The sequence below is a fragment of the Cylas formicarius genome, unplaced genomic scaffold (genome assembly GCF_029955315.1).
Source record: "Cylas formicarius isolate icCylForm1 unplaced genomic scaffold, icCylForm1.1 PGA_scaffold_3__17_contigs__length_32017465, whole genome shotgun sequence".
Classification (NCBI taxonomy): Eukaryota; Metazoa; Arthropoda; class Insecta; order Coleoptera; family Brentidae; genus Cylas; species Cylas formicarius.
In genome coordinates, this window is record NW_026844326.1 from 22,815,131 (window position 1) to 22,843,109 (window position 27,979).

At 33.8% G+C, this 27,979-nt stretch overlaps 2 protein-coding genes across 3 annotated transcripts; one reads left to right on the forward strand and one right to left on the reverse strand.

The window, feature by feature from the left end:
- Positions 1-180: 180 nt before the first annotated feature.
- LOC132699235 (exoglucanase B-like) lies at positions 181-2,698 on the reverse strand. The gene is made up of 2 exons (XM_060665845.1): positions 2,563-2,698; positions 181-2,074 (listed from the first exon to the last, which is right to left on the reverse strand). The coding sequence occupies exon 2, from the start codon at positions 2,065-2,067 to the stop codon at positions 238-240; it is 1,830 nt and encodes a 609-aa protein (XP_060521828.1). The 5' UTR covers positions 2,068-2,074; positions 2,563-2,698; the 3' UTR covers positions 181-237.
- A 4,132-nt stretch (positions 2,699-6,830) lies between these two features.
- Positions 6,831-27,204, forward strand: LOC132699698 (protein singed). 2 transcript variants are annotated; one of them, XM_060666546.1, is made up of 8 exons: positions 6,831-7,034; positions 11,627-11,853; positions 14,542-14,747; positions 16,284-16,515; positions 16,573-16,806; positions 22,032-22,188; positions 23,968-24,266; positions 26,366-27,204. In XM_060666546.1, the coding sequence occupies exons 2-8, from the start codon at positions 11,643-11,645 to the stop codon at positions 26,566-26,568; spliced, it is 1,542 nt and encodes a 513-aa protein (XP_060522529.1). In that variant the 5' UTR covers positions 6,831-7,034; positions 11,627-11,642; the 3' UTR covers positions 26,569-27,204. The 2 variants fall into 2 exon arrangements, with proteins under 2 accessions (XP_060522529.1, XP_060522530.1); XM_060666547.1 differs by lacking the exon at positions 6,831-7,034 and adding an exon at positions 11,229-11,282.
- The last annotated feature ends 775 nt before the right edge of the window (positions 27,205-27,979 follow it).

Here is a 27,979-nt window from a genome sequence, read left to right on the forward strand (position 1 = left end):
AGTGTAGGACTGAAAAATCCTACGTTTATAAAAATTATTAGCAAGCTATGATGAAATGAAAAGTTTTCCAAAGAATTCGCTTGTTGCTTATCACTTTGAAAAAAGGTCCAGGGCTCCCGGACTAGTCTCTTTCTCTCTATAAAAAAACCCTCTAAGCGAAGAATTAGGCAATCTCGCGCGGTACAAAGTAAATATTTATTTATTTTTACATCGAAAAAACAAAGAAAGCATAGATTTTTATTCGTTAAAAAGCAATCCGTAGGCTCCTTGGGCCAACGCGAAATCGGCCTGCTCCCAGAACCTATGGTAGTCAAACGCAGGGATAGCCCCTCCGTTCAAGTACTGTTGGACCTTGTAATAGTCCGGGTCGTTTTTGTACCACGACCGAATACTTTGGAACGTCGACGACGCGTCAATGTAATCTCCGTTCGGATATCTGCCGCTCCAACCGGCCACCGGGATGTACACGTTGGTGTTAAATTGGTTGTAGTCGCTCCTTTGCTCGCTGATCGCGGCACCCTTCTCGGTCCTGTAGAGGTTGTAAATACCGTCCAGCAATTGTTTCGCGACGCTTTTGGCCTGCGCATTGCCCGACTTGGCCGCGTAATACGCCAAAGTTCTAGCCGTAGACGAAGCCAGACCTATACTTCTACCGTAGTTCGAGACCGTGACTTGGACGTTCGGCGGGCTGCCCGAATACGAAAGACTTTGGGGTATGTAAAACGAGTCGCTCTCGAATCGCGTGTTCGCCAATATCCACGAAACCCACTTGTCTATCACCGACTTAGCGGCCGCGTCGCCGGTAAGGTAGTAGTACTGGGCCAGACGGTCGGCGGACCACGACTGCATCCCGTACCAGTTACTGGCGGTATCATATCCAGGTTGTTCCTTGTACCACATTCCGTTGAACGAGTTCGACGAGATTTCGCTAGGCGGAGTACCGTAATTATCGTTCCAGCTGTTGGTAACACCACCGGCGAAAGCACCGCTGGGCGACTGGACGAACTGGTACAAAGCCAGTTGACGTTGCAGGGAATTCTGCCAGTCCTGCTGGGCGGATGCGCTTTTCGGTTTGAGATTGGGATCGTTGAGCAATGCGTAAGCGGTCATCGGGTTTTGGTACCCCGAGTGAGCCTCGGACGAGCCCATACGCCAGGAATAACCTCCCTGGGTGGACAGAGCGCCGCCGAACCCGATGTACCAGGAGAGCAAGTAATGGGCGCTCTCTTTGCCGGTCCCTGGCTGGCAGTTGCTCTCGCAATAGCCCACTTTCAGGAAGTGCTTGTCGAAGAACGCGTACCGCAAGAAGTCCCCGAGTTTTGAAGCTTTCGATAGCGTGTTGGAGATCTGCGAGATTTGGCCCTTGGCGCCGGCCCATTGGGATGCCCAATACGCGGCCTGGATAGCTCTAGCTTCCGCGTCGGGGGCGACGCTGTATTGCCAAGACGGTACGGTGCTGCCGTACCATTGAAAACCGTACTGGCCGCCATAGACGAAGTTATCGCACGTCGGGTAAGTGATACCCTGGAATACCGAACCCGGTCCGTTGTTTACGAACGATGGTGCGTTGGCGCTCGGTCCCAGCTCGCATTGCCCGTTGGTATTGCCGAACCCGTAGACGTTGTCGACGTCAGACAGCCAGTGCATGAGGTACAGATCCGAAGTGCCGTAGGTATTTCTTAATTCGTCACCTACCGGATCAATTCCGTATCCGGCTCCGGGGTTCGAAGGGTTGTACAGGTTTCCGTTGGGTTGCAACGTGGGTATTTGGTACGTCTCCATCGTCTCCCACGCTTTATTAAAGGAACTAAAGTCACCTTGGATAGCTCCGTACATCGCTTCCAGCCAGATATAGTAACTGTACGCTTCCGAATCAGTTTCGTGGCCATAGTCTGTGGATTCGACCTGCAGCGTTTCCAGATTGTGGTACGGCACTCCTTCTTTGGAGAAATATTTATTGGAAGCGTTGTGGATTTTGGCGTACTGCTCGAGGAACCTGTCGGTGTAGACGCCGCATTTTATGCAGGCCACGCAGAGCGACAAAATTAATATTGCCAGGAACTTCATGGCGAACCTGGAATTTTTTTAGGATATACTTCAAGAGGCAAGGCTACCAAAAGAAAATATTTCCTGGAATTTTAAACCTCTTAAGATTACTTGCAACGAAAGCAAAACATTATTCTCAACGTCGAAGATAAGAGCGTAAAAACACTTCACAAAATTAACATTAAAAATCACCATATATTTTATTTATTTATTGAAAAATTTGACAAAATTAAAAGAAAAATTAGTTGTTTTTCATTGTTCCTAAATTTTATAAGTGATTAATATATATATTTTTGAAGAAAAACATAAAAATTGCATGGCAGAAAAATTCAAATTGTAATAAAAAGCATACATATTCATTTATATAATAACGTTTTTTCAATAAAATAAATTCAAAAACGATTTGTATTATAAATTAAAAAAAAAGTTAAGTCTTTCCATAAAGTTTGTTTAAACTTTAGTGACAGACCAATTGTCTCCAAAAAGAATTGGGTCCACAAAAAAATAGGTACTTACTTCTTGTGTTCACCTAGCAGGGAAGCAACCTTATAACTGATCTCCACCTAAATCTATTTTATATAAACAAATAAATTAATACAACACTCAAAAGTTAAAAGTTTTGTTTGTGTTTTTGTTAGGTCGAGTGTTTGTGCGATTACGGAGATAATTCGGCTGATAATTACCTTTTGTTTGTGCTGTGTGGCATATTCTGAAGGAAGAAAGTCAACAAAAAACATCGACTACGATGTTTCTACTAATATGTGCTTGTTGGTTAGTTCGTTATTGAATTAGTATTTATGGAAATGTTTATAGTTTGTTTAATATTCAGCCCTATTACCCCCAAAATCTTAATATGTTAATAATCCCTTGTAGAAGAAACTTTCAGTGTCTTACAACACTATGAAGTTTTGCTAATGTTTCTTCCAAATGTATTGTTTTACATTTGGCGTCCTATATATTTGTGCCCATAATATTAGGTTAGGAAGAAAATGAGGAAGAATAGATATTGCTTTAGAGATTTTATGAACTTGTGATTACGTTGTATTTGTGTTTTTTAGATTATTTAAAATATTAGAAAAATAATTTTGTATTAGACATAAATTTTGATGAAATATGTGGAGCACTTTTTGTATCCGCCGCAAGGATTTCAAGTTGGTTTCGTTCGATAAAATGATAAGTATTTTTTCTAAGAAAGCGATAAATATATTATTTAAATTACACTTTATTATTTGAACTGGTCGATAAAACAGCGTCATTCGATTTTTTTAGAACTTAACAATCCTAAAATTACACTCTCGCCTACAAACTTAATTATAAAAATGATCAAAACCATTACGAAACGAAATGGTTAGTTTTGATTTTCTTATTGTCCCCGTATTATATGATAGAATTCGGTCTTACAATTTTTTGAATTTGAATTTGGGAAAAAAACTTTTTATACTTAAAATGAGCAAATGACATTTTTTTCGTATCCGCCATAATAAGGGAGAGGAAGGTCAGTGTGATTTTGAATATTTATATTTCAATACCACTAACCGATTTCAATATTTTCAATAACGTTCGCCACGGTGGCGATCGAATTGTGAACTTCAAAATAATTCTTTATGTGATATAAATCTACTAATAGATTGTTATTAATAAATAATACTCTACATATTAATGGCACAAAACTTCAGTAGCTATTTTTTTCAAAAATTATCACCCTGTGTGCCAGTTTCTTTTTTTTATATAAAAATTTTAGAGTTGCTGATTGAAATTTGCGTATTTTTTAGATAATTTCATTGATATTAAAAATGCCACATTCACCTTACATGTCTGATGCAATCAGACTGTGAATAGTTAAGCCTCGAAAAACGGTTTAAGCGTTTTAATGCCGCCATATTTTCTTAAATATATGCTCATTTATTTTACGCTTCGTAAAGTCGAAACGCAGAATGGTTTTTGTTTACTTCCTGATTTTTACCAATTAATTAAGGATTTAATGAAAGCCCGGCGTGTCCCAATGGAAAAATTTTTAATGCCCCAGAAAACTTCAAAAATAACATATAATATATGTAACACATAATAAAATTTATTTCGCTAAAATTACTAAAAAATACAAAGCACCCCAAACCTAATAATAATAATAATATACAGGGTGGCCCGAAGAAACTTCAACAACGTATTCAGCAGATAAAAATAAGTAAAAAAGTTGTCCTAGAATGCTTCAAATCGGAGATATTTTCTAAAATCTCTTCCAGATTTTGCGTTTAAAGTTAGTGCCTCTTAAAAACAAATTTAAGTCATAGATAAACTTGTTTTTATATAACCGGTTTAACCGGTGGTTCGTGTTAATTAATTTAAATAATAATAACAGTGGTACACCAATTAGGTGCACATGCAAACAATTTCGATACAGATACCACTTTTGTGTAGCATCCAAAATGTATTACCGATATCAGGAACCCCACGGGTTAATCAAAAATTTGTTGTGTGGCATGCTTACGAAGTTTGAAAGCAAAATGTGGAAGACGTATTTCTAGTGTATCGATTATTATTAGGACCAACCTGTAGATACGTAAATAATAATAAAAACAATAAAAATAAATAAATAAATAAATAATAAAAATTCAGTTTTAAACAAATATAATAATTTGATTTATAAAGCGTCGATTTTTGTTTAAAACGAATCTAGACAAATTCTAGAAGAGATAGTCTAGAATACAAGCTTTCCTCAAGAAAAAGTGTCTACTTAAGAAGTATTTATTGATATTAATAATAATAATAAAGAATAGTTGGCAATACCTTTATTTTTCAAAAAAAAGACAATATTATACTAATCGTTCACCAACACCGTTCTAAAAGAAAAATTTTAGCGAGAAGGAAGAGACTACAATAGCAACGAACCTAGAAGCGCGCTAATGTATTGCATAACTATTAATTGTAGAAGAAAAAAAAATAGAAAAAGAAGGGGGTGTAACTGCTTGAAACATGACTGAACGGAAGTTTGCCCCAAGGGGAACAATCGGAGAAAAAGAAGACCCGAACCCAAATCGAAGGTGAAGTTTATGGGTTTAACACTAAAAATAATTAAAAATAGCTATTGAATATTTACATTAGTTTTTCTAAAAGTAGTCTATATCTATATATTTATTGCCACAAAAGTAAATGATCTCCGAAATGCCGACGTTAGTTATTTCGTGTTCTTTGGGGTTATGGAAGAAGCTGGAACATCTCATTAAGATAAGCCGGTTTACCTGATTTTATAAATTTATAAAAAAACCTACATATACAGTTTTGGTCGATTACCCATGTTTAAAATTATTGAAAAAACGCATACAAGAGTTTCATATAATCTGTAAATGTTCTTAAGGCGTATGTACCTGGCTCCAAGTTTTTTTTTTAGTGTGAAAGTCAAATGATAGAGAATTGTCAAAAGTCAAACCTCAACTTTTTGCTATGTTTTCAACTGGGATACCGTTATTTTCAATCTCAACGTAGATTCTTCGTTCAACGTTTTCTCGAACGTGTTTTTGTGTGAAGTTTTACGTTGTGATCTGTTGCAAATAAGTTCAAGTTGTTAAGATCTGCGTTAGGGTTTTGTTGATCTTCTGCAATGGATTGGTAAATGAAGTTCAGAATCGGCAAACTGTTTAAGCTTAGAATGTGTTACACTCTGATTCATATCAGACACATATAAAGAAAAGAGAATTCGGCAGTTTGTACCAAAGATTTCGTTGTTGTACTTTTTGTAATTACAAGACTGCATCTACGTATAAGAATGTCTTTCATAAGATTTTAGGAATTACTTGAAAATCCAAAATACTTCAATTTTGCTAATTTTAGATTGTTATTATTATTATTATTATTTTTTCCTAGCTATTGCATGTTTTGTATAATTCCTTAGTTGTCTATAATATGTCAGATAATGAGGAGACGATGTTCGTATGTATTTTTTAATAGGCTTTGTTCTTTAATTTTTAATATTTTCAGTAATCCATGGAGTTAAGGATTTTTTGTTCCTCATAGGTACATATTTGTTCAATATTTCCATAATAAAGTTGTTAAAAATTTCTGACAATGACACTCTTATTTGTTATTTTGCATTTATGTTTTTGTAAGTTCTCTGTTTTAAGTTATTTTCTGGTTATAACAAAATGGTATTCTTGAAGTTTAAAGTATTATCTTTAAAGGCCTGTCGTCTATAAGACCTGTCTTACTATCTATATTTATATGTATTGCACTTATAGGGTATAACTTAGGTAAGTTATGGGACCCCTTGTAGAAATGTCCCTAAAGGGGCTACGATAAATTGAACATTACTCATTCCTTTGGATAATTAACCATAAAGCTACTGATAATACTGATACAACAAAATCACAAAAGACTGAGAACATGCGCATGCGTCGATGAACAATCGACATGGCCGCTGACATTTCGTTAGTTCGACAGCTCTCATTTTGGCAGCATCTTGACGACATATGCCCGGATCTCATTAAATTATCATGGAAAAGAGATCGCCGTTTAGAAAAAAGGTGCCATTACGTCCCTTTTCGAAGTGAAATGTCTATATTCCAATAAACCGAGTCGCCTGCGCAGGACTCAACACCAAAAGCGTTAACGCACGCTAAGTCCACGGCCAAGTTGATGCTCGATAATCAGCTGCAATTAAAAATTGCGAAACGTGCGGCGCCCGACCGGCTTTTCTGCACACTGTAAACGTGGCTTCTTGTAAATTCCCCACCCCACGCAAAGTTCTTTCTTCTTCGTCTGCCCCGTTGGTTCATTCACCGGATATACGCGGTCGTGGCTGCGGATAGGGCAGTCGTGTTCACAGAGTTTCGCGTGCGCGCATCGATTTCCTTCCACAGGGAAGAACGCATTTTGTCGAATCGATTGTACGCCGGTCGGTGTGGTCACAGAATCTTTGCCCTTTGAGGAATTATTAGTGTCCGATTTTTTCCTAAATAAGTAAAAGTGAACGTCCCTTTTTAAGAAAAACGTTTGAGGTAATTTGTTCTGTCAGTATTTTCGTTGCGGTCTCGTAAAGACGTGAGGGGAATCGAGTGGAAACGAAAAAAAAAGTCATATGAGTGATTTATGTATATTTTGTTTTTTATGCCACAACATTTGATAGTCACGTAGATCGGTTTTAAAATGTGCTATATTCGGGCATCTCATTCAACTCACGGTTGAGTACTCGTCCTAATCGACGTGGGAAGAGCCGATGTTCTCTTTTTTGTCGCGTTCTGATGTTTTTTTCCCAAACATCACATTTTAAATCGTATATTTTTGCAAATTACTAGACAGCCGAGTAAAAACGGATAAATGTTGTTGTCGTTTACTTGTTTATTGGATTGTTGCCGGTTTCCACGCAACCTTTATTATTTTTCATTTGTTTTTGTCTTTATGCTTTGAAACGGTATACTTTATTTCTACTCCCTACACCAAAATACCCAACTATGCGCAAAGTGCCATTTTACGACATCGGTTTCTTAAACTTCGAGCCACTTCGTGCGTTTCCGATACTTTAGTCACGGATTGGGAGTGATCCAATGCCTTCGGTAGATATAATTACTACTAAAATACAAGTCAAAATGCCGTCGGTTGTATCGTACTGTTTTGTAAAGCTGGTCACTCACTCCGCTGCTCTCCTCTCTCTGTGTCTTAAACAAAGTCGTGACTAAAGTGTCGTTTATAACCTTGTTGCATGTTCTATAGTACATCAACATATGTAATTGCGATTTAGTTATAGTTTATGATGTCATTCTACAAAACTAGTTAAATATTTATTCTCATTTAAAGTAAATAATATAACTTTCCACCTATATAAGCACACTGATTTCAAATATTAATGATCCAGAGTTTACAAAACTATTTTATGGTTCTGTCCTTAAGCCGTTTTAGTAACTATTTTTCCGAGGAGGTTGTGCGTACTTTTTTCTTATTTTGATCAGAAAACTACCTCCCAAATTGCTTTTTTACTCTAAAGGGTGATCCAAGTTGAGGGTCATATTAGAAGTGCTGGAGAACTAAATAGGTTTCTTTTTCAAATTTGGTATACGACCACAATGCACCATAATGCACTTTTAAATATTGACACATCTGTGGAGTTGCCAAGCATTGGAAATTTAAATGCAACCATGTTTATTAGTATATTTTCTGATTTTGCGTAAAATCTCTTTTCCTTAATTCGGAAAAGGATAATTTTTTTCCAGAAAACCACCACTTCATTAAAGCTTAATCTTCATCTTTTTGCGTGAGTCAGCTAGCTATTTTTTTCTAATAATTTATAAACATAATTTTATAAAAACAACTGCTGTATATGTATTTTCTTCAAAAACATTTTGGATTTTGTATAATAAGATTTATATTATATTATGTTCCGGATGAACAAGCCATTACTATTTGTCTAAACTAAAAATTAAGAATAACGTAAACCACATACGTATAACTACATATATTGGAATTTAGAATGCTAATGTCGGTTTGATCTATTATCGTTTAAATTAAAATTATACACAATTAAATATTAATATTTATTCTAATAATAATACCAAAGCTGCACGCTTTTTTCAGTGGCCATTTTCTTTATGAAGTGCTACATTTTTTATTTGTTTTTGTAAACTAAACCAAACACAAAATGTATTCTTATTAATCTTAAACAATTAAACTGTTACTAAAATAACTTCCTTGTAAATATTCGTTACGGACAAGAATTAAACACGAGACATTTGCATAATTTTGTGGAACAATAATTATTACAATTAATTGAGAGTAATATATTAAAACATTCAATTTTTAAATATTAGAAAGAAGTTGGGCAAATACAATTAAAAAAAACAAGACATGTTGTACATACAACGTAGTTTAAGTTAAAACAAAGTAAAAACATTAGAAGCATGCGCTTTGTCAGCTTAGCACTCATATTTGACAATACACGTCAGTTCTTTTGATTAGCTTTGATCTTCTGATTTTATATTGGTAAGTTTTTGAAAAAAGCTTGTTAATATTTTTTCAACTGACCTTTCTCGTGTCCCGATTTTAGGGTTAAAATATAAAATCTCCAGTTTTTATGCCTGAATTTCCACTGGCTGACGCAAAATTTATCAATTTGAAATAATCTGTTGCGGTATTATACTTGAAGGTGTGTACCAACTTTTAAGGACGTGTTTCTGGACCAGTTGGAAGTGGAAATTTCTTGGTTAGATCAATTTTTTATGAATACATATTTGAAATAATTTATTAGCTTCTTTAGCATCAAGTAGATTGAGGGGGACCACCCTCAACAATAATATTGCAAAGAAAACGTTTTTTTTTACAGAAAATACTTACTGACCACGTTACGACGAACTAACTGAATTGAACTGATGTTTCTTGTGTAAAATTTAAGTGGATTTTCTAGTGAATACACAAATGAAAAGTTCCTAAATAGAAACATTTACTTTTACTTCCGGCAACTAAATCTATTATCTCATATTATCTAAATTTATTTAGTTTACATTCCATGTTTCTTCTTCTTTTGCATAAAATCCAGTTCATTAGCTAAAACACATCATTTTAAATTCCTCGATTCGCATATTATTAATAGACATCTATCTTTTTTATCGCTAGAAATGTGTTTGTAGGTACGTCTATTGCAAGGAATCTTTAATTTGAATTTCTTGGTCGATTTCATCGAGAATTGGCTCTCCGCAGGTCATCGTCGCAGCCTTAATACATACGATAATTGCCTATAATACGGTGTTTAATAGTTTAACGGGTATTTTTAATAATATTAATCGCATTCAGTATGAAGGAGTGCACATATGGTAGTCCGGAACGGTAGTTTTTATTATTTCGCCTAATTTCGAAATATAAACGCTTTTTCTTCGAGGTAATATGTTTTGGTAAATTTCCGATGTATTATTTTGCGATTAATATTTAAACTGGAATTGGTGCCGTCTAAAACAAAGTCTCAATCACGAAAAAGCTATTTATACTATTATTTGTAATCCCTACTCTAAAATACCCAATTGTGAATTGAGCAAGCGTGCTCAAAGTGTCACTTTAAGAGAGCAAATACCAAATTAAATTGTGATTTTGATTATTCGTAAAATTTTGCCTTTGTTGGGATTGCGCCAAATTTGTTCAAATACTTCTTGCACACATAATTGTCATGTGAAATTAGTCATGTTCAGTTTGAGTTTACGATTTTATACTGTTTTCATAGCAGACCCAGCAAAAAAAAAACAATAGAGATTTGATGACTTCACCATATTTCTTTGAATTTTATTCTCTTGTTTGGAGAACTAATTCTGTATTTTTTTTTTTAGGAAATGGAACCATTACTTAAAAAATTGTGCAAGAAAATTATTGTTTTGTTTGCAATTTGGAAAATTGTTTTGCTTGCGTAGTTTTTTTATATTAGATACAATAATAAAATTCTGCACTTGTGGTGCTTTATTATAAGTTATCTTCCGTGTAGCGGTGAAAAGCATTTTCAAAATAAGAAAAAAACAAGCTTGTCTCAAATTTAGTTGTAGAAATAGAAGGCACAGAAGTGTAAAAAGATAGGCAGATCAAAATGATCTGGTCGACACCAGATATCCCTCAAATTTTGAAGAACAGGCAAATTAAAAGAAAATGACGTTTCGTTACAGTACATACACAACATTGCTGCAACCGACAAATCAAATCAACCTCCTCGCCTATTAATATTAATCGCCGACATACAATGTACAATATGCACGTAGTCTATCTCTTCATCTGCTGAAAAGGAATGCGAAATAAATTTGCAAACAATCTTTGTGGGAATCCTCTCTTGCCGCTTATTTTTACACGTGGTACACGCAAACGTATTTTTTCTCAGACATCCAAGAATGCACTCTGCATGCAGACCAGAATGTTTACGTCGAACCACTCGTTGCACAGAGCAATACGAACAAAAATAGTGCGATGGGTATTTATTTTTAGATACTCTTGGGCGTCCTTGAACTTGGGCGTGTACTTCCAATGGTACGGCTGTTAAATTTTCAATGTGCCTCTAAAAAGCTGAATCACCATCGGGCTTTGTATAACTCCGCATAGGTATTAATATTTATGTAGGTACTGAGGTCGAAGGAAACGACGAACACGAAGTCACCACGTGAGCGTGTTAAAACAGTAACTGCGCCATATGCGCGGAAGATATGCCAATCTGTTGATATTTTACAGTATTTGAACAAAGTAACGTGCAAAAAGTTCGAGGCTCTTAAAAAATCGCTATTTTTCAACAGGTTCTAACTTCGACATTTTTCTTGTCATTATGTATTTGCATCTTACTAAACGAAGGAAATAATATGGTGTTTTCTTCGCCGCTTAGTTGCTATAGAAATGAGCTTCCGAATTTGTTCAAAGGTAGAGTTAGTCTTTTTACTTCTCACTATTCAAAAATACCCGATTACGAATGTAATTATGAAATCTCTTAATTTATGAAGTAGCTTTTGTTATTGTTATACTATAATTTATTACCGAACGGTAAAAATTTTGCTTCCGTCTTAGGGAGGAACAAAACTCTTTCGCAATATAATATATTCCCTATGAAATGCACACGGTTGATAATTGTTTGTATTCGTTTCAGGCAGCTTCGATTCACAATGAACGGAGTTCAAAATGGCGCTGTCAACGGATGCGGCGACATAATTTCGCAGAACCAGCTGAAGGGTTGCTGGACGATAGGTCTTATCAATTCGAAGTATCGTTATCTGACCGCCGAAACGTTCGGCTTCAAGATTAACGCCAACGGGGCGTCGCTAAAGAAAAAACAGATCTGGACGCTGGAACCGGACACGAGCAACAGCGGCGATAGTAAGTTATCTTGCTATATTCAAAAAACTGTACAACACCAGATTTAATAGCCTATGTCTAAACGTCTATATTGCGCAGTTAGGAGTATTGAAGTATTAAAGTCAACAGCAAAGTTTTTTTTTTCTTTAAAGCATTCGGAAAAATTTAAAATTATGAAACTTTAAAAAAAATAAAAAAATGTAAAAGTGTAAAATCATAATTAAAGAAGCGATAAATATTTTTTTGTTTCTCCCACGTGAGATTTTTAAACACCTCATTTTATAGTTCAAATTGGTCTTTCAGTTTGATTTAGGTTTTGAATTAAATGCATCCATTATCTTAAAGCATTTAAACATTTTGTTTTTTAAATATTTTAACTTATAGATTCACGGAATAAACCCTTAATAGATCAAATAGAAAGATGAAGGTTGCCAAACAACAGAAATTAAAAGAAAAGTGGTGGTATTTTATGCGATACTCAAAGAGTATGAGAAAAAACAATCAACATTTTTGATTGCCAAAATTTTGAAAAAAAATTTGGAAAATTCTGCATCGGACGCTCCTTTAGCCTGTTCTAACTTGATATTTTGCTTGCTGCACGTAAAAAAAATCATCTCGTTAATGATGTTATTTGTAAGCAAACCAACAAATTTTTTCATACCATTTTCATTGTTGTATTAATCACAAACAACTGTGGAACATTATACGACGAAAAACCCACAAAATAGATTTATTTTTTAAGACCATGGCAAAGACTTCGAAACAGCCCAATATACACATTTTATTCAAATTAATATTTTTTGACATCTTATCAAGTGGTTCAAAAAAGAATAACACGTTCACTATTGCTAGTGTCGATTACTCAAATTCTATTGTTCATTTTTCAATAAAAACTTCACAGTTAATTCCATGTAAAACATTTCTTTTTAGTTAATGATGTTGTCGTTTATGACCGATAACATCCCATATATCCGTATTGTTTTCCGTTGTCCCTGACGTTATTGTTGACCACAATAAAATAATTGTTTTCCAAAAATAGCCACATTGCTACGTACGTACAAACAGCTCTTTTATTTTAATTTAATACGCTTAAGCAAAGTTAAAGCTGCCGAAGCCTTCCAAATAATGCTGCTATCTTGTTGTAATTTTTTATATTGGAATTGAAACAGCCAACGTAAATTTCACGTTTTGCAAACTGTTGTCAAAAGTGAACTGTTCTTCCTGCCTTTTTCCAAAATTTTCCAAAAATCTATGATTTGGCGAAGAGGATGCGTTCCTAAGTTTTATAAAACATCTGCACCATTTTTGTTGTCGAATGAAATGACGTCCCGCACAACGCACACTTTGGTTCCTTTTTGTTATTGTTTGAAGGGCATTACAATGTCACAAGAAGCTTACTTGTGTTACTAATTTGATCGGGTTAGACCACGAGCTAACACACCGCACGTGATACGAATATTAATTTTGGCATTATAAGCCTTTTTGTATGACACATGATGGTCAGTTACAAACTTTCTTCTTTTCAATAATAAAATTATAGTTAGAGTAGTGTAGCCGTGCTTAAATAAATTATACATAATTTCCGTATTATAAAATCTAAACAATAACAAGAATAATAACATTAACCGGTCATTCTGACTTTTCTGAATTTACTAATTGAACTGAGGTGGCTTTTACTTGATGAAAATCCATTCATCAAAATAAATAAGAACTAAAAGTTTAGATTTTCACGAAATTATATATTTTGACATGACAATTGTTTCGACAACACCGCGTCTTTATAAAATTGTTGTCAAAAATGTGTTTTTCTGTGTTTAAATTCTAATTATGCTACACACTTAAACATTTTTCGGTATATATAGTAACAGGTAGTTTGTAAATAATACATTTGATAAAGACACGGTGTTGTCGAAACAATTGTCATGTCAAAATATATAATTTCGTGAAAATCTGAATTTTTAGTTCTTATTTATTTTTTATTAATTTACTATTTAAAATACTAATTAATTAAATTTTGAATACTACTTCCATTTCCTATATAGAAAAAGATATGAGAACCTAAAATAAAATTTGAACGAATTTAATTTGGTTAGATATTGGAATGCAAAGCATCAATTCAACCTTTTAAGACTCCACGTAATGACCATTTTGAAAATGACACTCCTGTCATGTGTGGGAAAATAGGAAAAATATAATATTGTGAATTTCTTTTAGACAGAAAAATAAAATAAAAAAAGAGCAAGTAAACAATAACAAACAAATGTGTTTTGTCAAACAAATGGTAAGGTACTTATTTTATCTTTAAAATTTTAATATAAAAACAAATACAAAAACTGAAGTAAGTGTTTTGTTAAACGTAACTTATTAGAAATAAATAGTACAAAAAATGTTTTACTATGCACTAAAAAAAATGGCATTGAAATTAATTAAAAATTAGTTTCGTTCTTAAGCAGTAACATTTAGGAATATCATCTGATGAGAATTTTCTTTTCTCACAGAACCGAAAAAGAAAAATACAATTACAAAATTAAACCAGTGCCTCCTATGACATCAACACCACATTTGTTTACAATATCTTTCTCAGTTCTCCAAATATTTCAAATATATCATTCAGTTTGCAATACCTGTTATAGTTCCGTTTCTCCAGTCTCTTTTTTGCAAAATCGCTTTGTATTCGCAACGAAATTTAAATGTTTTGTTTTGTTTCAGGTTTGATATATTTACGGTCGCACTTGGAAAAATACTTGGCCGTCGATTCGTTCGGGAACGTGACCTGCGAGAGCGAAGAAAAGGACCCGGGCAGCAAGTTTCAAATTAGCGTCGCCGAAGACGGATCGGGTCGATGGGCATTCCGAAACGTCGTTAGAGGTTATTTTCTGGGTGCCTCGTCTGATAAACTGACCTGCACCGCAAAGGTAAATGCACTATTTATGAACTTTTGAACGCTAGCCATTCTGAAAGTGTCATTTGTTATGATTTTTTTTTCTGTGGATCTCAATATAAGGATGTCGCCGTCACATGTAAGTTTAGCAAAGAGTTACGTGCGAGAGGCTCAAATGGAATTTTCTTTTATACGCTTCATAACTAAGAAATAAATAGATATCCTCTTAATAACAATTAAAAATAATCAAACATATTTTAATATAACAATTATCAACAAATTCTTCATATCAATCTAAAAATTTTGGTTAGTGTTTGTTTACAAAATGTTAGAAAACGCGGCATCTTCTACTCAAAAATACATATTGCGGCCCCTAATTATCTACTTGGACCTAGATAAAATCATATATTTGATAGACGATACCATAATAAAAACTAAGTAAAACAAAAAACTTAAAATTGGAAATCGTTCTTGGTAAATAAGGATAAACAAAATGGATTTTTAATTCAATTTTTGAATTAATCACAAAAATGTTTTGTAATGAAAACAAATAAACTAAAGATATTTTTTCTTGCTCACTTTTATTTTTTATTGCGTCTTTTAAGTCTATTTGATTTCATGCTGACTTGTCAAAAAGTTAAGACATCTTATATGGTTCTAGTACTTAGAAAGTTCTTAATTAGTTTTAACGTAAAGAAACACCTTTCTCCACTTGCAAGTGTCATAGTCAGCAAAAGGGTTGTGGAATTGACCTGTCAAATTTGGTTATGTCAATTGACCGAAATAATTTTAAAAGTACCAGGAAATTTATATTTATTTATATTGCCCGTTACGTCGCCGTCGCGTCGTTATGGGAACCAAATGGAGTCGATATTCTTATTGGGATTCCAGGAATCGTTAAGAATCGTATATCGTATATATTCCTTGGAGACGGTTACAAACAGGGAGGGTTTAAAGCATTTTTTGATTAGTCAATTGGGCAATTGACCGGGCAATTAAGAAGTGCTCAATTGACGGTCAATTGACCGGTCCCAACACTAGTCAATAATAATCTTAAAGCAATACGAAGGTTTCTGGCAAAATTGAACGTTATTATTTTTAGTTCATTCCTTGGGCTTTCTTTCTTTTCCAAAAGCGCAGACATTGCTAAGATTTCTTCGCCTCGGTCTGACCTATTTATGCGAAAAGATCACCATCATTTATCAGTAATGTCGTTTTTGAACGTTTAAATCCAAGAAAAAGCCCCAAAAACCCGAAAATCGAAAAAAGAAAAGACCTCCGAAGTCGGAGCACAGCCATTTTCAAATATGCTGTGCGGGCCGTAGGGTGTAAAAAAGGAGCTAAAATCTAAAAATTTAGCTCTCACGGTTCGAAAGTTATCGTTTTAAAATCCGTACCACAGCGAACGGAGAACAAGGAAAACAATAAAAAAATATATTTTTCGACGCGTCTCTACCACCAGCTGTTATCGAGGTATGAAATACAAGAGTAGATTTTTTTATGTTTACTGTCAAAAAAAATCTGCACAGTGCTCGACTGCGGTTTCTCCATCCTTTTTTTTAATTTCCAGGTTCCGAGCGATGCGGAATTTTGGTACGTCCACCTGGCGGCTAGGCCACAAATGAACATCAGATCCGTCGGACGCAAACGATTTGCCCACCTTTCCGAGAGCCTGGACGAAATCTACGTGGACGCCAACATACCGTGGGGCGAAGATACCCTTTTCACTTTGGAATTCCGCCAGGATGAAGAGGGCAAATACGCCATACACACGTGCAACAACAAATACCTTTCGTTAAATGGTGCGGGAAACGGTATATCTGTAAGTTGCTAGTGAACAAACTATTCGCTCCTTCTAGGCAAGCTGGTAGACAGTTGCAGTAAGGACTGTCTGTTTTCTGCCGAGTACCATAGCGGTCAGCTGGCGCTTAGGGACAGACAAGGACAGTATCTAAGCCCTATAGGTTCGAAGGCGGTGCTGAAGAGTCGGTCCAATACCGTTACCAAGGACGAGTTGTTTTCTTTAGAAGATTCCTTGCCACAAGCGAGTTTCGTGGCAGCATTGAATGCGCGGTTTATATCCGTAAAACAAGGTAAGCAGATTGACAATAAGTTTTACCTGTGTTTAAAAAACTTAAGGTTGAAGCTCCTCTTTAAGCTTTTTTCTAACCAATTTTAAGCCCATTTCATTCTTATTATCTGACCAATGCCTCGCCCACCACCTTCTTTCCATGTTCTAATTCTTGTATAATTTATATTTCTTATTAGAACAGACTCAATCGTAAACGTTTCAACTAAAATAAAAACGGTCAAACATAACCTCTAAATGCCAAGAGTTGATTGAACTGTTAAATGACATTTTGAGCCAGAATCTTTTCTCAAGAGTTTCATGACGAAATTCATAAATAATTTGATGAATTTATTGGCAGACTAAAGAATAAAGGTGGCCCGAGGTTCGCATATATTTGTGCCATACAGAAATGTCTCAGACTATGTCTCATAGTTAAATGTTGAGTGAAATGTTTGAGGCAGAAGTGCTCATTGCCACAGACCAGCAAACATATAGCTTTATTGTGAACCGTGTGTCATGAAGACCGAATTTCTATATATCAGTGGCATTATAAAAAAAAGAGAACCAAATTGAAAAAGTACTTACCAATTGGGTAATTTAAAGCTAAAAATAATTGATATAGCGTTGCTCACACACTGAGTGGATGACGTTCTTGTATGCCACATATATACGTCATTCTGTGGATTCCATATGGCTACTAGAGATATAGAGGCCCTGTCTATATCGTGAATACAGGAACTTACGAAGCAACTATGAAAAAAATGTTGAGTATCCATTCAACATGCGCGAGCGCGAGATTTAAAATCTCGCTTATAAGCAATTACCTTGTGGCATTCAACAACCAACATGGCCGCTGACAGATCGTTAATAAGTTTAGATGCGACATTTTTACGGCAGTATTTTCTCAAAATATAAAATAAACGAGTTAAGTGTGTGGAAATTGCTGTTCAGAAAAAATTGCGCAAAGTACAGCGTAGAAAATTATCGATTTGACGAACTGTTAGCAGCCATGTTGGTTCTTGAACTCCAAAAGACCGAGACGTCGTGTTGTCGGTAAGAGATTCCGTTCTTTTGGAACGTTGCAATTTCTATATTAAATTTTCTAGTTGCTGCAAAGCGGTGTAGCTGCTTCTTCGGAAATATTTGAGATCAAAAGGAGTAAAATTTCTCAACGATCCTAAGTTTCGTTAGAGGTATTCATTATTAATGTTGTTGAACCTTTTATAGCATCTTAGGCATTTGTTGTTTTAAGCGATTATGCGGAACTATATTGCCCTATGTAAATTTGTATACAGTGAACGGCTAAAATATGGAACAAATTCATTTAAAAATCAAGAAAAATACTCGTACACGTCCATGATAATTTTTTCTTCCACATTTTTTGCGGTAAATAGAAAATATACAGGGTGGTTAAAAAACTAGATATCCATAACAAGTTCATTTTTTAAAAATGGAACACCATTTATGTCGCATTCATGTAGCACACCCTTTATTTTTATGAGCTAAATGTGGAATTTAATTTTGAAATGAACAGTAAATACCAGTAAAGTTCTTAAATTGTCACAATTACATTTCTTCATCTAAATGAAACTGAAAGAATTAAAGTTACAAACAGGGCATATCAAAGAATTTATTTTATTAGCTGACAGTATGCTAATCGGTTTAAAACCCCATCCAAAAACATTACTCGGGATATTTTCATTAATTCTCTTTATTTCGTATTTAATTCTAAATTGTAGATCATCTAAAATTTGCGGTTTTTCCTTGTGGAGTAGTATGTTCAATAGACTGTCCGGGAAATATATATATATACACGTATTTGTCAAGCATATCAGGCTGAATTAAGTCATTTTGGAGAAATTGTAAATATCGGGCGTCAGTAAGAAATAAGGTCCAATAATTTTGTTATTCAAAATCCTTGCACAAACCTTTATATCGGGCATTATTTGCACTCCAATACTTACAATATTGTTTATTTAACCATTTGAACAAAGCGTGGTTTCATCATTAAACCGTATTTGACAATGAAAAATAGATTTACGTTGCACATTTCTAACATAAGTTCTAATAAAATGCTTAATCTTGTATTCTCATTAGTTTTTGGACGACTTTGTCTTAAACGATCTTTTAATGATCCTAACGATCTCTCTGGATATTTTGCGTTAAACAAATATAAATTTCTTCTTGAGTTCTAGTTTTGTCATCATATTCAATAACAATTAAAATTTAAATTCCCTGCGTTAGATTTAGATGCATCATATTCACTGTCTTTACTGATCGAAATGTAATTGTAACAATTTAAGAACTTTAGTGGTACTAGCCGCTTACCTGTTCATTTCAAAATTATGCGTGAAATTTGACACAGAATTCGAAAATGGATTTTAAAAAGTGGTGTTTTTTAAAAAGTGTACTATTTGACCCACCCTGTATATTATAAACGAATTTGCTCCATATTTTAGCCGTTCACTGTATACCAGTTTACCAATACAGTTCCGCAAGATCGATTAGAAGGCAAAAATTCTTCATTCTTTGACGAAGCTAAAAAAATTTGCGACCGTCCGTCTCGCAGTTGTTAAAGTTGTTAAAAGAACCCGGAAGACTATAATCGCTGCATAATCTAGGCCTAGTACCGGAAAAACACTTCTCTTCTAATACTTAACAGCGGGCCAGGAAGATGTCTTTTAAGCTGGTCAGTCATCTCGCATATTGTTTGATACTTGTATTATGGTGGTATACACGATGAAAGTGTAATAAAAATTCATCGGTTCGGTCACGCTTTGCAGATGTTGCGTCTATCGTGGTCGGATGCCAGTTTAACGACTGTGCAAAACGGTATATTGCGTTCGGTTTTACACCTTGACCTGGGGAATATCTCCGTTGTCGAAGACGGAAGAGATACATTGGTAATGAGAATTTTCCCGAGATTAAGCGAAATTGTTATTGCCAGTGCGTTTATCACGTTGTCTGCGTGTTAATAACCGTTTTTTAACTGGCCGTAATGGGTATGATTTCCTAGCTCTGTCCGCGTCGAGCGTGCTCTTTTCGGATTTAAAGAGACGCTTTTGTTTCGAGGGAAATGCCATAAATAAAAAAAGCCGTTAGCGCTTGAACCGCTTTCAGCGACGTATTTTTGAATGGGCTGAGACAAATAATCACCACACTGATCGAACTATTTTCTAATTTTGTAATCTAAGTAAAGTTCTTCAAGTAATTTTACCATCAGGATGACACTACGTCAGAACTATTTGAAAACTAGTTAGCAAAAATCATGATGACTCAACAGTGACTCAAGATGTACCGAAAAATATATGTATTTTGAAGGAAACAATATAAAAATGTAATTGCTTGAAATATTAAAATCATTCTCAAACAAACAGTATTTAATCTGATACTTTAGCGGGAAAAATGAGTCAATACCGCACTAAGACTTCCTCAATTCAATCAATCAAGTAGAACAAAACTTGCAAAGAGAAGAATTATTGGTAACCAATGTCAATAAATGACGACGGTGACACTGAGAGTAAAACTGATCTAGGTTAAAATTTATTTTTATTTATATTTAGTTTTGACGCGATACCTACTTTATAGTTAGCTAACTAGTATAGCGATGGATATGTTTTTATCAACAAGAAACTATGGTATATATACCTAATATTGTGTACATGTATAGATCCCGTTAACTTGTGCTGTATTGTTGTAGTAAAATATTGCTCGATCTAAAGAACTCGCGTTCTCACTTTTTCATCACTTGTCGTATAAACTATTTTTTACGCATTTCATTTCATCAGTTTCGAGTCCGTCCCTGCTTTGATTCGGCCACCCGCTTGGGTTCTAACGGCAATTAATAATAATGAGTTCAATAGATGTTTGGTCCTACGATAACAGGAAGGTTATCGATAGTCTTTTCGGGGCAAGAGGCCATATTTCGGCATTTTTTCAATCTAATGCTTTATAACATTGAAAAGAAAAGAATTTAATAGCAAAAATTTTACAAACGGAGTTGCTCAACATAATAAAAGAATAGATTCCATTTTTCTTTTAATTTGAGTTTATTTTGTTTTTTTTTTCTTTAAGTTTTACCAAAGAAAATTTTAGATGTTTCAACTAGGTGGCTTAGGTACTTCAATTTTTTTCTTTATTTTAATATTCGTATTTAGATAAGTAAGCACTATTTCCATATATATTTTCAATGAATAACTCCTGTATATAAAATATAAGTTATTAGAAACTTGCTTTTGATTTAAGAAGAAATGTTTTTAATTTAATTATTTTTTTGTAATGATGTGGCGTTACACTCTAGAGTCTAGAGTGCCATTGTTTTCTAGATTATCTGTTTTTTTTTATAATTTTATAGTAGCGGGGTTCATTTTTATTTATTTATTTTAATAAATAAATGATTTTGTAATAATTATAAGAATTATAAGTAAAATAAAAACGAAACGTGTTTATTGAATTTGTAACAATTTTCTTTTGTTTTCTATACACAGTGTTTCGAAAAAAATTCGAAAAACAATTCTTTGTTTAAAATAAAGGATAGTTTGTTATCTAAACATTGGGCCTAACCATTAGGGAGACATCGCGCTATAAATATTGCGGATTGCGGAAAATCAATGTTTTATTTTTAATCTTAATTTATTTTTATCTTTATTGTTGTTAAAATAATATATAAATAATTTTTGTGAAATGTGTTTTTTTTTATTTTTGTGGTTAAAAAAATTCTAATAAACCTGTGTTTCTTTCCATGTCATTGCGTAAGTTTTTCTTTAAAGTAGTGTAATCCCCTCCACTCATTTGCAAAAAATATAAATTACTCCGAAAACTAAAAATAAAAAATAAAAACATTATTTTACCGCTATATTTGTAGCTCGATATCTTCGTAATGGTTGGCTTTTGGCCCAACAAACTACCTTTTATTTTAAATAAGCCATCTGAGTTTTTCGAATTGGTTTTAAAACACCTTGTATGTGTATGAAATTATTCAAATAGGGTAATTCAGTTTAAAAATATCGAACTTAATTTACATTTGAGAACCGGTTTAGTATTTTTGCGTTACTTACAACTAGTAAATGGTTCATTAGTTTGCATGCCAATTCTAAGAATTCAACGTACTTTAATTCATTTAATCGAATTGAATTTTTTATTTTAAAAATAATAAAAAATTGTAATCTGTGTGTAATAAAAATAAATAAATAAAGAGGAGAAATATTCTTACAAATAATTGTTTAATAAATCTTTCTAATGTAATAGGCGTTGACGTGACTGCCAATCAAGACGAGATTTCCGATCACGAGACCTTCCAGTTGGAGTTCGATTGGAGTACGAAACGCTGGTACATACGGACCATGCAGGATAGATACTGGACTCTAGAAACTGGCGGAGGAATTCAGGCCGTTGGAGATAAAAGGTACACTGCAGTTTTTTTCTTGGTTACTATGAGATACAGTTTGGATCCATAAAAATTTCAGAGCATTGACGTTTCGTGTGTTGAATTTTGTAGCCATTATGCAGACTAATAGGTTATGTTATTTTAATAAAATATTATTTGAAAATAAGTGACAGTTTTCTGAAAATTGCGATAGAAGTGCTTGTGGATATACGCTATAGCAGTGTTCAATTTCTCTCGCAAATACGAAACAAAATACCCAAGTAAAAATAAAGGAAATGAAATTAATTATCTAGAAAACAACTAGAGAGATAATTATAGGGAAATATTTTACAGAAATGATCAAAAATGGATAGCGGAGCGGAGCGTCCATAAAAAAAAACAAAATTGTTTTTCCTTTTTGTTTCAAGCAAAACCACTACGCTGCAGGTATTTTAAATCGATAGACAAAAGTCCATTACTCACTCGATATAATTTTTAGCAGATTCCTACATACCTTATTCGTAAAAGGTCTAATGTTCCATCGACCCCGAGACTTCATATATACACTATATGCTACAATAATACGCAATTGGAACTATTTTTCTTAAAAAAGTGGTTTTTATTTTTACTGATACTTGTCTTTATTTCCCACTCACATTTTGATACACACCAAATATATTTCTTTAATACATTTGTTTATGTATAGAAATAAAGCATACCAAATATCAAAACTTAAAAACCAATATTTAAGTTGCAATAAATAATTCAAGCTGTGACACTCGGCTATTCTTTTCAAACGACACTAAATACGCGGGAATGATCGTGACATCATATCGCTGATTGTCGATTGATACGGCGCCATGTTATAGTGTTATTCTCAGGTTATAGGATAAGATATTTATATTATTTACGTTTATTTTCGGCTCGGGGTGTTTATATTTAATCTACGCGAGTTTGTATTTGTGCTTGGTGTGCTTTATATGAAAAGAATGGGAGCAACACAAATGCAATATTACAAATCGTGCCATCTTGTTTGAGTACAACCCGGAAAACGCCAGATAAACTTTTTTTTCGTCTACCAAAAAATAAAAGCCGTCGTTTTTTGTTAACATTACGAGCAGGTGTCACTTTAGCTTTAATCATGCAAACATTTTTAACTCTTCGAACTTGCACCCATCTTATTGCAGTCTCCATAGCAATGGCTTCCTGATCTATGTAAAATAAAGAATACTTATCAACGCCAGTATAACTTAAAATCAGTATTTAGGTTTCTACTAGTTAAACAAAATCCTTTTTTGGTGAAGAATTTACATTTTATTTATACCATTACCATATACCATTCGAATTTTAACAACTACGAAACTTCGTCATTTTCAAAACTTCCTTTTTGAAACTAAACGCAAGATATAAAATATAAATACAAAGTAAAGCAAGGGAGCCAAGACTAAAATTAAAATTAAAACCACCAAGACGAACGCGTTGTCCTTCTCTAATGGCTTCTCTATGCAACCGTCGGGCTGGCACGTAGTCTAACCAGTGAATTGACGTCACAACCGGTCACAGCCAATGACAACGCGTTTCAAAGAGAATTTAGAACTACTAAAATTATTTTTTGTGAACTGTGGTTCTTTTAATAGTATAAACTTACTTTTATAAGCAATATTTTTCAAATTAAAATTTTGTTGCCTATTATCGATGCTCTAAGGACAGTTCACAATTTTTAAAGTTGCATAAAAAGTTAGAAATATCGAAAGCTTTGTATTATTTCATTATTATTTTAATTTCTGCCATCATCTTATCTTTTTCTAACATTTGCAGAACATCCAACGCGTTATTCGATCTGATTTGGCAAGGTGACGGTTCAGTATCATTTCGCGCTAACAACGGTCGCTACGTCATCACTAAAAGGTCGGGCCATCTGTACGCCAACTCCGACACCGTCGACGACACCTGCAAGTACTTCTTTTATCTCGTCAACCGTCCCATTTTGGTGCTTAAGAGCGAACAGGGTTTCGTCGGCTACAAGTCGCCCGGCAATCCGAAGCTGGAATGCAACAAGGCTGTGTACGAGACGATCCAGGTCGAACGGGGCGAAAAAGGCGTTGTTTATTTTAAAGGTATACCTAACCCTTACAAAAATATATTTTAAATGCCTATACATTCACTTATACAGATATACCTAACACTTTTGACCTTTTAAATAAGTTTACGCACCGAGCTACAAAGAGTGTCTAAAAATACAAAATTTTCAAAATCTGAAAATCCAAGTAAGTATGACATTTCTGTTTGCTCTACCTTCACGAAGAAATAGCCGTGAACCACCAAAGTCGTATCACACTAACTTTTTTAATGTAAAATAATTGATGATGGAACACATTAATTATTATTATTAGGTAACAAATATATTTTCAGATCAAGATATATTAGGAACCTATATTGCATACATGCAATAGACAATTTATTCTAATGGGTGATTTTACAGTCATAAGTTTCACAACATAATATATCTCCATTTTTAAAGGAAATTTTAGAAACTCTCTTTTCCAAATTTGTCGCTTACTTCTATAAAGTGCCACAGGAAGGGGTGGGCTCTTTACGTCTCATGTGAATCTCTTCAGGTGCTTAAAAATCGAAAAAAAAAAAGGAGTTTCAAGTCCAAAACAAAATGTTTCTGAGAAATCGATTTACCTGGTATCATGATTAACCCAACCATTAATAATAATAATTAAATAATAAATAATTAATATATATATTTTTTAATAATAAATAATTAATAATAATAATTAAAAATTAATAATGCCTAATGTTCTGTCCTTTAATATCTTGACTTGACGAAATCCATAATACGCTGAATTTTAAATATGTGGGATAATAAAGATTATTATTATTATTATTTTAATTATTTGGAAATTGTGTGACAAATATAACATCAAATCAATGTTATGACCATTTATGCTCATGTCTGATTTTATAGTCACAAGTTTAGCATTATGTTAGAGTTCTTCGGACGACATACCGTTTTTACGACATGATCTGTTATTTAATTTTAGTAAATTTTTATGACAGTCTAACCAACCTCGCAATAAATAGATTCGCGATTCCACAATGACGTTCCAGAACCGTACTTCGGTATTTTGTGCATACAAATGCTGAAAGCTGACGAATTTGTACAGAATTTCATCGGTGAGATTCCTCGATTAATATATTAATATTAAGTCCATGCAGTGGAAAATCCATTCTTACTTGAAAATGTTTATTATAAATATAAATGAAAACAATGTTAAAATATTTAATAAAAAAAGTTATTCTACATCAAAATAATCGACAGTGATTATCGTCCATCACATTAATAATTAATTCTCTCACACAACACTTTTTTCTTCGATGACATGTTCTACATTTTTTTTCTAACTAGAAGCAGATATTTTTTCTATTTCACTTGTAATTAATTCTATTGCCCCAGAAATAAATTTCGGCGAGGTGTTCTTTCATCTGTCGCCATGTCAGTTCTATCTTATTAATGTGTCTAGATATCACAAATCTCTTGGATTTCTCTCAAATATCTTGTCCTCCACTTCGAAATTATTCTCGATTCCATCAAAACTTGTCTCTTATTGATGGTTTTGTAATAAAAACCAATTTTTCGTACGAAGGCACGCAAAGTCTCTTGGCAACAGTAAATGTTCAAAATACTACACAAACAGTATTCTTCTGATACGCATCATATATCAACCGTCTCAGAATTCTGGCATGGTGGAATTTAAGTTGACTTTTTGGAACCTCACGCTCTTTCCGCGTTTTTTTTTTGTTGGACACCATTCACAACTATACGGTGTTTTAGTCATCTCGGAAGTTAATTTTCACGATTTTCACCAACCCCCACAAATCAACCAATAGCAAACTGGGAAAACATCCATTATAAATCAATTATCTACATAAATTTTAAATTAGAAATCAGTTTAAGCTTTCTAATGTGTTTTTGACATAGGAGATCAACCTATCTAATGGGCAAATTCAACTTGACATCGAGCTATCTCAAGTAGGGAGTGTTTTAGGAAGATTTATAAAAAGCACACTAATATGAATTAATATAACAGTTTATATCGGCTATATTCCGCTTTACAACAATCGGGTCTTAAACTCATTCTCATAAAAGGTTGTAAAAACGGTATATCTTTTGGTGAACTTTACTCCAATGACCGGTTACTTGTTCCAGGTCAAAACAACAAATATTGGCACGCGGACAGCGAGGGAGTAACGGCCGAGTCGGACACCCCCGAGGGTTTCTACCTGGAACTGCGCGAACCTACCCGTTTGTGCATTAAAACGGTCAACGGCAATTATCTGACTGCCGGGAAAAACGGTTGTTTTCATTTGGGCGACACTTCCTACGAAAGTGCGACGCAGTGGGAATATTAATTTGATATTAACGATCCTGCAAACAGTGTGATACAACAAATTTTTCATTGCACAACACTCATATTGAACGGTCGAAAAAAAAAGGAAATATTAATTTTGGTGCAAGGCCATACTATAACATTATCGCAATTTTTTTTATATTTATATATTTATGCACATATTATATTATCATTATGTCATTTACTTGATTTAGTTAGGTTCGTTTATGTTACGGTTGAGATAAGTTCCTCTTTTTATAATTAATAGCAATTATTTGACCAACGTTAAATTAAATACGCAAACTGCCAGGTTCCATGGCCTTTGATATAACAATACTTAATTACCAAATATTGCAACCTATAAGATAGTGTCTTTTTTGTACTTGTATAATCGTATGTATTGATGTATATATATATATAACATCGTTAGTTTAAATATTCTGCCAAAATGATTACGTGGATTTGTCAAAATTTCATAAGGGAATACATGTTTACTCTCCCAGGCTCAATAATTATATACTTTTACATATCTAATATAAGTCTTGTATGCGAGTCAAAATATATATAAAGCTTTTGGATATTTTTATAGCTTCTTAGCGATGTTTGTGTGGGAACGTATAATTTTTGTATAATAAAGGTGTTAGTTCACTGAACATTTTTTCACTGGCGTTCCAAAAAAGTGCTTTTTACCAACAATTATTGTAACATTAACACCGAAATATAATCTAGAATAAGATTAACAAACTAATTGAAAAAATCGAAGAAACAACTATGGTAAGTTATTCCACTGTGTTTAAGAACCTCATATCTCTTTAGTGCATTTAATTCATTTTTATTGCTCCTACGATATTTATATACACTTGCCCTTACTACAAAAATGAAAAATACAAAGTAACAACGCCATCTCAGATTATTGGGACGCTAGTGATTTAAAATTTTTAGGTGAAGATCGAATGCGTTATAAAAATATAGAAGACAGAAGTACCATATGTCCAAGTAACGACAACGGATGGAACGGATGGAACATTTTCGCAGGTAAATCTGGACGATCCGAAAAGGGTTTGACGAATTTTGATAAACGTGCAATCATTAAAAACGTTTTTATTAGACTCTCAATCGTGTGAAACGTGTACGATTGCTTACCGTGCCACCAGACGGCGTTTTTTGACAATCGCAACAAAAATCTGCAAAAAAAAAGAAAATGAACGATATGACTTTTACGCCATTATTTAATCAAACAGCTCAACATCTCAATGAAAACTGCATCTCGCATCCTAACCCAAAATGTGAACGCAAGACCTTAAGACCCAAAACAAGTTGAATTTTGGTAAGATTTTCGAATTTGCAGTTTATGTATCCCTAAATTGAGTTCAAATTAAAAAAAACAAAGAAATCGTCTTTATAGCAAATAGTAACAATTTTTATATCAATCA

Bases quoted from the DNA above. Each gene is read 5' to 3' on its own strand.
- LOC132699235 (XM_060665845.1), bottom strand. From the start codon at position 2,067: ATGAAGTTCCTGGCAATATTAATTTTGTCGCTCTGCGTGGCCTGCATA.
- LOC132699698 (XM_060666546.1), top strand. From the start codon at position 11,643: ATGAACGGAGTTCAAAATGGCGCTGTCAACGGATGCGGCGACATAATT. The intron at 22,189-23,967 runs GTACACTGCAGT...TAACATTTGCAG, and splicing joins CAGGCCGTTGGAGATAAAAG to AACATCCAACGCGTTATTCG. The intron at 24,267-26,365 runs GTATACCTAACC...TACTTGTTCCAG, and splicing joins AGGCGTTGTTTATTTTAAAG to GTCAAAACAACAAATATTGG.